The 9,595-nt window shown below is 37.0% G+C and overlaps 1 protein-coding gene across 3 annotated transcripts in view; it reads left to right on the forward strand.

The window, feature by feature from the left end:
* Positions 1-9,595, forward strand: part of WDR76 (WD repeat domain 76) — a 54,026-nt gene that overhangs the window by 5,571 nt on the left and 38,860 nt on the right. For all 3 annotated transcript variants that reach the window (XM_025883835.2, XM_025883833.2, XM_025883834.2), the window contains 2 exons: positions 6,562-6,654; positions 8,319-8,374. In XM_025883835.2, coding sequence (XP_025739620.2) covers positions 6,562-6,654; positions 8,319-8,374 — 149 coding nt within the window. The remainder of the gene's footprint in view (positions 1-6,561; positions 6,655-8,318; positions 8,375-9,595) is intronic.

Raw genomic sequence — 9,595 nt, forward strand, 5'->3', positions numbered from 1 at the left:
GCCTGCTTCACCCTTTGCCTGATGCTCCCCGCTGCTTATGCTCTCTCTCGCTTTCTCTCTTTCTCTCTCTCTCTGACAAATAAATAAATAAAAATCTTTAAATTAAAAAAATATTTTAACTTTACAAAGCATTTCTTTCTTTCTTTCTCTTTAAAGATTTTATTTATTTATTTGACAGAGAGAGAGAGAGACAGTGAGAGAGGGAACACAGCAGGGGGAGTGAGAAAGGAAGGAGCAGACTTCCTGCTGATCAGGGAGCCCAGTGCAGGGCTCGATCCCAGGAACCTGGGATCATGACCTGAGCCGAAGGCAGGCGCTTAATGACTGAGCCACCCAGGCGCCCCTCACAAATTTATTTTAAGTTTTGAGAACATTTTGGGCTTACAGAAGAGTTGCAAAAATGGTACAGAGAATTTTGATATTTCTTTCACCTGGCTTCCTCTTGTGTTAATGTCATACATAACTGTAGAACACTTATCAAACTAAGAAATTAACCTTGCTACAATAATTTTAAAGTACAGAATTTATTAGGATTTCACCAGGTTTTTTTTGTTTTGTTTTGTTTACTAATGCCCTTCTGTTCCAGTATCCAGTCTAGGATTGCACAGTGCATTTAATAGCCATGTTTCTGTAGTCTACTCCAGTCTGTGACAGTTCTTCAATCTTTCATGACCTTGGCACTTTTGAAGAGTACTGAAAAGTTATTTTGTGTAATGTTCCTCAATTTGGGTTTGTCTGCTATTTTCTCATAGTTAGATTAAGGTTTTGCATTTTTTGGGCAGGGTACCACAGAAGTGAATGTGCCCTCCTCAGTGCATCATATCGGGGTGTACTTGATATTGATAGGTTTTACTGGTGATGTTGACCTGAATCACTTGGCTTAGGTGATGTTTGTCAGGATTCTCCAATGGAAACACCATTTTTCCCTTTGTAATTACTAAATATCTTGAGGGAGATACTTTGAGACTATGCATATATCTGGTTTCTGTCATCAAGCATATATTTTTTATTGAGATATAATTCACATAACATAAACTTTACTATTTAAAGGGTACAGTTCAGTAGTTTTTAGTATATATACAAGATTGTACAATCATCACCACTATCCAGTTTCAGAACATTTCTTTCACTCTGAAAAGAAATCTGTACCCATTAGTAGTGGCTACCAACTCCTCCACCTCCCTAACCCAGCCCTGGAAACCACTAATCTACTTTCTTTCTCTATAGATTTGCCTATTCTGGACATTTCATACAAATGAAATCATATAATATGTAGCTTCTTGCATCTGGCTTCTTTGACTTAGCATAATGTTTTCAGGGTTCATTCATGTTGTGTAGTATGTATAGGTACTTGATTCCTTTTTATGGCTGAATAATATTCCATTGTATAGATATATACCATATTTTGTTTATCCATTCATCAGATGATGAACATTTGGGTTGTTCCCACTTTTTGCTATTATGAATAGTGCTGCCACAAGCTTTTGTTTATGAGTTTTTGCTGAACAAATGTTTTCCATTCTTTTGGGTATATATATACCTAGGAGTGAAATTGCTGGGTCATATGGTCAACTGTGTTTAACTTATTGAAAAACTGTCAAATTGTTTACCAGAGTGGCTGCACGATTTTTACATACCAGCAGCAATGCATGAAGAGTCTACTTTCTTTACACCCTTGCCAATACTTGTTATTTATCTTTCCTAAAAATTAAAAAAAATTGTGAAATACACAATATAAAATTTAGCACCTTAACCATTTTTAAAGGTAGACTGTAGTACTTTATGTTGTTTATTTATGTTGTTGTGCAGTCAGTCTCCAGAAATCCTTTCATCTTGAAAAACTGAAACACTATTCCATTGAATAACTCCCCATTTCCATCCTACTGCCATCCCCTGGCAACTACCATTCTACTTGTGTCTCTTGGAATTTGACTAGTATAGGTAGCTCATAAAAGTGGATTCATGGTATTTGTGTTTTTGTGAGTGGCTTATTTCATGTAACATAATGTTTTAATTATTTATCTTTTTTTTAATTAAAAAAAATTTTTTTGGAGGGACTAGGGGCAGAGAAAGAGAATCTTAAGTAGGTTCCATGCCCAACATAGAGCCAGACCCGGGCTCAATCTCACAACCCTAAGAGTCTGAGCTGAAATCAAGAGTCAGACGCTTGGGCGCCTGGGTGGCTCAGTTGGTTAAGCGACTGCATTCAGCTCATGTCATGATCCTGGAGTCCCGGGATCTAGTCTCACATCAGGCTCCCTCCTCGGCAGGGAGTCTGCTTCACCCTCTCACCCTTCCCCTCTCATGCTCTCTTTTTCTTCATTCTCTCTCTCTCAAATAAATAAATAAAAATCTTAAAAAAAAAAGACGCTTAACCCACTGAGTCACCCAGGTACCCCCCACCTCCAATTTTTTTTTTTTTTTTATTAAGTAAGTTCTAGGGCCAATGATGGGCTTGAATTCACAACCCTGATATCAAGAGCTGCATGTTCTACCAGTAGAGTCAGCCAGGTGCTCCTTGTCTTTTTGATTATAGCCATTCTAGTGGATGTGATGTAGTGTCTCATTGTGGTTTTGATTTGCATTTTTCTAATGATCAGTAATGTTGAGTGTTTTTATTTTTATTTTTTTAAAGATTTTATTTATTTATTTGACAGAGACAGAGCTAGAGAAGGGAACACAAGCAGGGGGAGTGGGAGAGGGAGAAGCAGGCTTCCCGCAGAGCAGGGAGCCCGACGTGGGGCTCGATCCCAGGACCCTGGGACCATGACCTGAGCCGAAGGCAGACGCTTAACGACTGAGCCACCCAGGCGCCCCTTGTTGAGTGTTTTTACATGAACTTATTGGCCATTTGTGCTTTGGAGAAATAGCTTTTAGAGCCCTTTGCCATTTGAAAAATTAAATTGTCATTTTGTTTTGAATTGTAAGAGTTCTTTATATATCCTGGACACTAGACCCTTATTAGATCTATCACTTGCAAGTATTTTCTCCTGTTTTTTTGTACTTTATTTTCATGTTCTTGATAATGTCCTTTGACATACAAAAGTTATTGATTTTATTTTATTTTTTTAAGATTTTATTTATTTGAGAGAGCAAGAGAGAGAGCACAAGTGGAGGGAGAGGCAGAGGCAGAGGGAGAAGCAGGCTCCCCACTGAGCAGGGAGCCCAACTGGGGCTCGATCCCAATACCCCGGGATCATGACTGGAGCTGAAGGTGGACGCTTTACCAACTGAGCCACTCAGGCGCCCCAAAAGTTGTTAATTTAAATTTAACTTTTTTTGAGAGGGAGAGAAAGTGCACACACGTGAGTGGGGGAGGGGGTGTGGCAGAGGGAGAGAGAGAATCTCAAGCAGAGTCCGTGCTGAGCACAGAGCTGGACGCAGGGCTTGATCTTTCATAACTGAGATCATAACCTGAGCCAAAATCAAGGGTCAGATGCTCAACTGACAGAGCTCTGCTGTTATGAATGGTGGTGTTTTCTTACAATCATTTTCTGATTGTTCATTGTTAGTGCCTAGACATATAACTGATTTTTGTATATTGATCTTGTATCTTGCAACTTTGCTGAGGTTGCTTATTAGTTTTTTGTGTGAATTCTTAAGCATTTTCTATCTATTAGATCATGTTTTGGCCATAAAGATAGTTTTCTTTCTTTCTTTTCAATGTGGATGTTCTTTAATATTATTTCTTCCCAGTCGTCCTGTCCTCATTGTCCCAGAATCTCCAGGACAGTGTTGGATAGAAGTAGCAAAAGTAGACATATTTTCTTGTTCCTGAGCTTTAGGGGAAAAGCTTTCAGTCTTTCACCATTAAGTATGATGTTAGCTGTGAGAAACATCTATTTTCAAAAAACCTTTATCTCAAGTAATTATAGATGCATAACAATTTGCAGAAATAGTACAGAGAGGTATCATGTAGCCTTCACCCAGTTTTTCCCAGTGAGTACATCTTATATAACTACATCACAGTACCAGGACGGGGAAGTTCACATCATACGAGGTATGTGTATAATTCTGTATCATTACAATCAAGATACAGAACTATTCCATTTCCACAAAAATTTCCCTTGGGCTCTTTGTTTTTTTAAATTTATTTTAAGTAGGGTCCATGGTGGGGTTTGAACTCACCACCTTGAGATCAAGAGTTGCATGCTCTAGGGACTGAGCCATCCAGGCACCTCAGGCTATTTCTTTCTATTAGGCCTGTAGCCCTCCCTCTCACCCTCCTTAGCCCCTGGCAACTGCTAATTTTTTTTTTTTTTTGTCTCTACAGTTTTGTCATTTTGAGAATGTTATGTAAATGGATTCATATAGTTTGTGAATTTTTGGCATCAAGCATGTTTTTAATTCAAGTTCTTTGATTTTTTTTTTTAAGATATCACCCTTTGTTTTATGGATACAATAACTTCTTAAGTGTTTCTGAAGATAGTGAAGTTTTTTAAAAAATGTTTATTTCCTACATATGTTTATTTTGAGAGCCCACTTTTTCTGACGTTTGCTTGGTCTTCCTGTTAAATGTTGCAAGTTTTTGATAGGTGGGTGATGGATAAGAATAGTTTGAATTAAACATACCACTTAAAGATACCAATTATTTTTCTTAATTTTCTTAATTGTGTCTGTGGTAATTAGAATCATTTAAATTTGTTTCTTTGATTTTGAAATAGAATCTTATGAAATCCCTGATGATGATGGTGGTGATGTTTTTCCCCCTGAAAAGCAGTTGTAAAGGCAGTGGCACAATAAACTTTTACTTTTGCTGCCACTATTATTTTGTGTGTGTGAGGAGAATTTTTATTTTGGTCAAAGTAATACATGTACATCCACATTTAAGTCATATAATTCACACACACACATATGTGTATACACACACACACACACAAAAGTAATTCCATATGTACATACATATGTACTCAGAAGCAAATCAAAACATCCAGCAGTTTTCTGCCACATACTTCTCTGTGATTGCTGCTGCCCAGTAGACTAATTATACTTTAAACCTTTTTAGCTTTTATCCCTTCCATATTATCTATTAATTTAATATGGAAGATGAAGACCTGTTTCATTCATGCTACACCTTATACGCATGTGCCCACCCACTCCTTTCCCTTCTCACATCTTTACTAGGTATAGCCCAAGCTCTAGTAGAGTTGTAACAAAGAATTTTTATGGCTTCATATATAAAAATATATATGTTTTTTTTTCCCTCCGTGAAACATTTCCTGAGCACCTACATCTTCCTATTTCATTCTGGACTGTTTAACCCTTTCTTGGCCTTCCTTTTACCATTTTCCTTTGAATTTCTTTGATCTTTTATCATTCCTATGCTGGAACTTCTGTACCCTACGTACTGTCTTGAAACTTTTTTTTTAGTTTATTCTCTTATTTTGGTGAAGTGCAGCTTAGAGCTTCCTGAGAAAAGGTGTAGGAGAGGTAGATTATGTGTCTGACAAAGTCTTTATGCTGTATTTGATTGATGGCTTAATTGGATTTAGAATTGTTAGATTGGATTGTTAATTGGAAATAGAATTGTTCCTTAGAATTTTAAGGAAAAAATAATTTTTCCTTAAAATTTTAAATACACTCTTTTTTTTAAGATTTTATTTATTTATTTGACAGAGAGAGACACAGTGAGACAGGAACACAAGCAGGGGGAGTGGGAGAGGGAGAAGCAGGCTTCCCGCTGAGCAGGGAGCCCGATGCGGGGCTCGATCCCAGGACCCTAGGATCATGACCTGAGCTGAAGGCAGATGCTTAATGACTGAGCCACCCAGGCCCCCCTAAATATACTCTTTCATTGTCTTCCAGCTCCCCTCAGTATTGAGAAATGTTATTCTGATTCTTGCTTCTTTGTGATCTTTTTTCCTTATTGGCAGACTTTTTTTAACCTCACTTATCTCAGGTGTTAAGAAATTTTGTGATGTGTGTAAGCTTTGGTCTTTTTTCATTTGTTGTGCTGCATACTCATTGGGCCCTTTTAATCTGGAAACTCATGTCTTAAAGTTTCAAGAAACTTTCTTATATTATTTCTCTCATAACTTTCTCCTCCATTTTCTCTGCTCCTCTTTTTACCGCTGTAACTATTAGTTGGATATTGGACCGCCAAGCTTGATTCTCTGGTTTTATTGTCTTTTCTGCCTGTGCCTTTATCTTTTTGTTGTTGTTCTTTTATCTAAATTTCCTTAACTCTTTGAATGAATTTAAAATTTTCTGTCACACATTTCTTTCTCTTTTGTTTGCTAAAAAGATAACTGTGAGTAATGGTGAATTAATGATGAGTAGGAAATAATTTGCTATTAGGTTACACTACTAGACTTCTGATATGTCACTTGTTATTTAATCGGGAAGTCATGTAGATGCCTTGTGGTTATCCCAGATTCAAACTCTTAGACTCAGTATCCAGTGCACATCCAATGTGTGCCATTTGGTAAGATAGCATGTAATTAATAAAGCAGGTGCAATTTGAAGGAAAGTATACATTTGAGAATTCAACACCTAGTTTTATGAGGTGCTTTTGCTGTGGATCATGCAAAGTAACAGAATTTTTTTGGTGTAATTTCATAGGATGAATTTTCAGGATTGTCATCGTACGAAAGGAAGAGACTGAAGAACATATCAGAAAATGCAAACTTTTTTGCTTCTCTTCAGTTGTCTGAGGTTTGTGTGGAATTTCTATTTAAGAGCAAGATGCCATTCCTCTTGCCTATAGGTCAATAAAATACTCATAGTATCAGGTTTCAAACATCAGATAAGGGAGGGTAAAATTAGGACTGAGTTTTGCATTTTGTAGGAAGAGTTACCAAATATTTTATTGATTCTAAGACATTTTTTTCACTTTAATGTTTTTGAAATTGACATCTTGAAACTATAACTGGCAGCTTTTCCTCCCTTTTGTTGGTGCATAAGATAATGGTGTCTTATGAATGGTTGTCTTGGATTCTGAGGAACAGAGTATGTTCCAAGTGGTTGCTTTACCTGTAAAGGATAAAGGAGAAGTAGGAGGAATGGGTTGAGGGATGTGTGGTAGAGGAGTGAGAGGACAAGCTTTATTTTTTTAATCCTTTTTCCCCCTAAGATTTATTTATTTATTTATTGGGGGGTGGGGAGAGAGAGAGAGAGAGCATGAGTTGGGGTGGGGAAAGGGACAAAGGGAGAGGAACAAGCAGACTTCCTGCTGAGCAGGGAACTAGACACAGGGACCCTGGGATCATGACCTGAACTGAAGGCAGACGCTTAACTGACTGAGCCACCCAGGTGCCCCTCTTTTTTTGAAAAATCTTAGAGAATAGGTGGAAATATGCTTTTTATAGTGAGCTTTAAGGATAAATGGCCAGGGGTGCCTGGGTGGCTCAGTTGGGATCGAACCCTTCGTCAGGCTCCCTGTTCAGCAGAGAGCCTGTTTGTTCCTCTGTCTGCCAGTGCCCCTTGCTTGCACTCTCTCTATCAAATAAATAAACAAAATCTTTCAATAATAATAAATTCAAAATCTTAAAAAAAAGGATAAATGGCCAGTTGTATGCTAGTGTTTTATAGTCATTATAACTAATTGTGTAATTTACATTGCATCTTTACACTGTGGGTAAAACTTCTGTGTGTGGGATAGCCCTTCAGGAGGGTGTGTGATATTTTCTTTCAAACTGTAACAAGCCCTTGGCTTTATTAAAAAATTGCTTGATTTCTTTGATTACACATTCCCAAATATTCAGCATGTGTTTGCATCTTGAGGGAATGGAGGGTGACTTAATATAAGGGATTATATTGTTAAGTCATTAAAATTTGAAAATTCATCAGAAATTTAGACAAAGTATCTCTGATTTTGATTTTAGTTAACAGAAATTATGATTTGATTTATAGAAGTGTAATATAACTTTTCTGGAGAATATCAAAGTAGGATTGCCTGTAGTAGAAGTTAAACCTTTTAATTTATAATAGTATATTTGATTAAATGTTTAATGTTCAATCATGTAAACTCATTAGCAACCTGGTCCAAGGTATCAGAATGTCAGTACTTTCTGATACCTTGTCAGAATGTCAGTACAATGTGGGGCTTGAACTCATGACCCTGAGGTCAAGACCTGAGCCCAGATCAAGTTTGATGCTTAAACCAACTGAGCCACCCAGGTGCCCCAGTCCTTTAGATGGTATTATTTACTTGCTTTTATTATTGATGGTTTATTTGTCTCTTGTCTGTTACCAAGAGCAGGTATCATATTTTAAGGATCTTTATTTCCTATATAGATCTTAGTTTAGTGTTGATAAAGCAGCATACTTAATATTTTATAAGGTAGTATCTTTACATGTATGTTTTGTGTATTTTGCAGTCAGCTGCAAGGTTCCGTGAAATGATAAAGAAGAGGCAGCCTCCTGAATCCAAAAGGTAAAAGATTTGATTTGCAATGCCTACACCATGATGTATTGTTGAACTCAACTTTATAATATGCAAAATGGTTACCACGTTAAATAAGAAACTGTGATCTTAAACCTGTTGTTTCACATCTTCACGAACATTTGGTGTTGTCAGTGTTCTGGATTTTGGCCATTCTAATAAGTGTGTATTGGTATCTCATTGTTCTTTTAATTTCTGTTTCTCTGATAACATGATGTAGAGCATCTTTTCATATGCTTATTGCTGTCTGTGTATTACTTTGGTGAACTACCTGTTAAGGTCTTTGGCCCATTTTTAAATTCAGTTGTTTTATTTTTGTTGAGTTTTAAGAGTTCCTTGTATTTTTTGGAAAACAGTCCTTTATCAGATGTGTCTTGTACAGATATTTTCTCCCGGTCTGTGGCTTGTCTTCTCATTCTCTTGGTAGTGTCTTTTGCAGAGCAGAAGTTTTTTAATCTTAATGAAGTTTACTTCATCACTTTTTACTTTAACCGATTGTGTTTTTGGTATTTTAATTAAAAACCATTGCTATACCCAAGGTCACCTAGGTTTTCTTTTATTGTCTTCTACAGGTTTTATAGTTCTGCATTTTACATTAGATATGTGATCTTTTTTGAGTTAATTTTGTGATGGGTTAGAGGCTGTGTCTAGATTGATTTTTTTTTTTTTTGGATGTGGTTATCCATTTGTTGAAAAGATTATTTTTGCTTCATTATCTTGCCTTTGCTCTTTTGTCTAAGATCAGCTGGCTCTGTTCTGTACCATTGATTTGTGTATTCTTTCATCAATACAATACTGTCTTTAAAAACAACTACAGCTTTTTAAAAAATTTTTTATTGTTAATCACCATACATTACATCATTAGTTTTTGATGATTCATTGTTTGTGTATAACACCCAGTGCTCCATGCAGAACGTGCCCTCCTTAATACCCATCACCAGGCTAACCCACTCTCCCACCCCCCTCCCCTCTAGAACCCTCAGTTTGTTTTTCAGAGTCCATCGTCTCTCATGGTTCGTCTCTCCCTCTGATTTCCCCCCCTTCATTCTTTCCCTCCTGCTATCTTCTTTTTTTTTTTTTAACATGTATTATTTGTTTCAGAGGTACAGATCTGTGATTCAACAGTCTTGCACAATTCACAGCGCTCACCATAGCACATATCCTCCCCAATGTCTGTCACCCAGCCACCCCATCCCTCCCACCCCCCCCCAC

The sequence above is a fragment of the Callorhinus ursinus genome, unplaced genomic scaffold (assembly GCF_003265705.2).
Source record: "Callorhinus ursinus isolate GAN/ISIS: 27379988/994484 unplaced genomic scaffold, GSC_fseal_2.0 scaffold25, whole genome shotgun sequence".
NCBI classification, from domain to species: domain Eukaryota; kingdom Metazoa; phylum Chordata; class Mammalia; order Carnivora; family Otariidae; genus Callorhinus; species Callorhinus ursinus.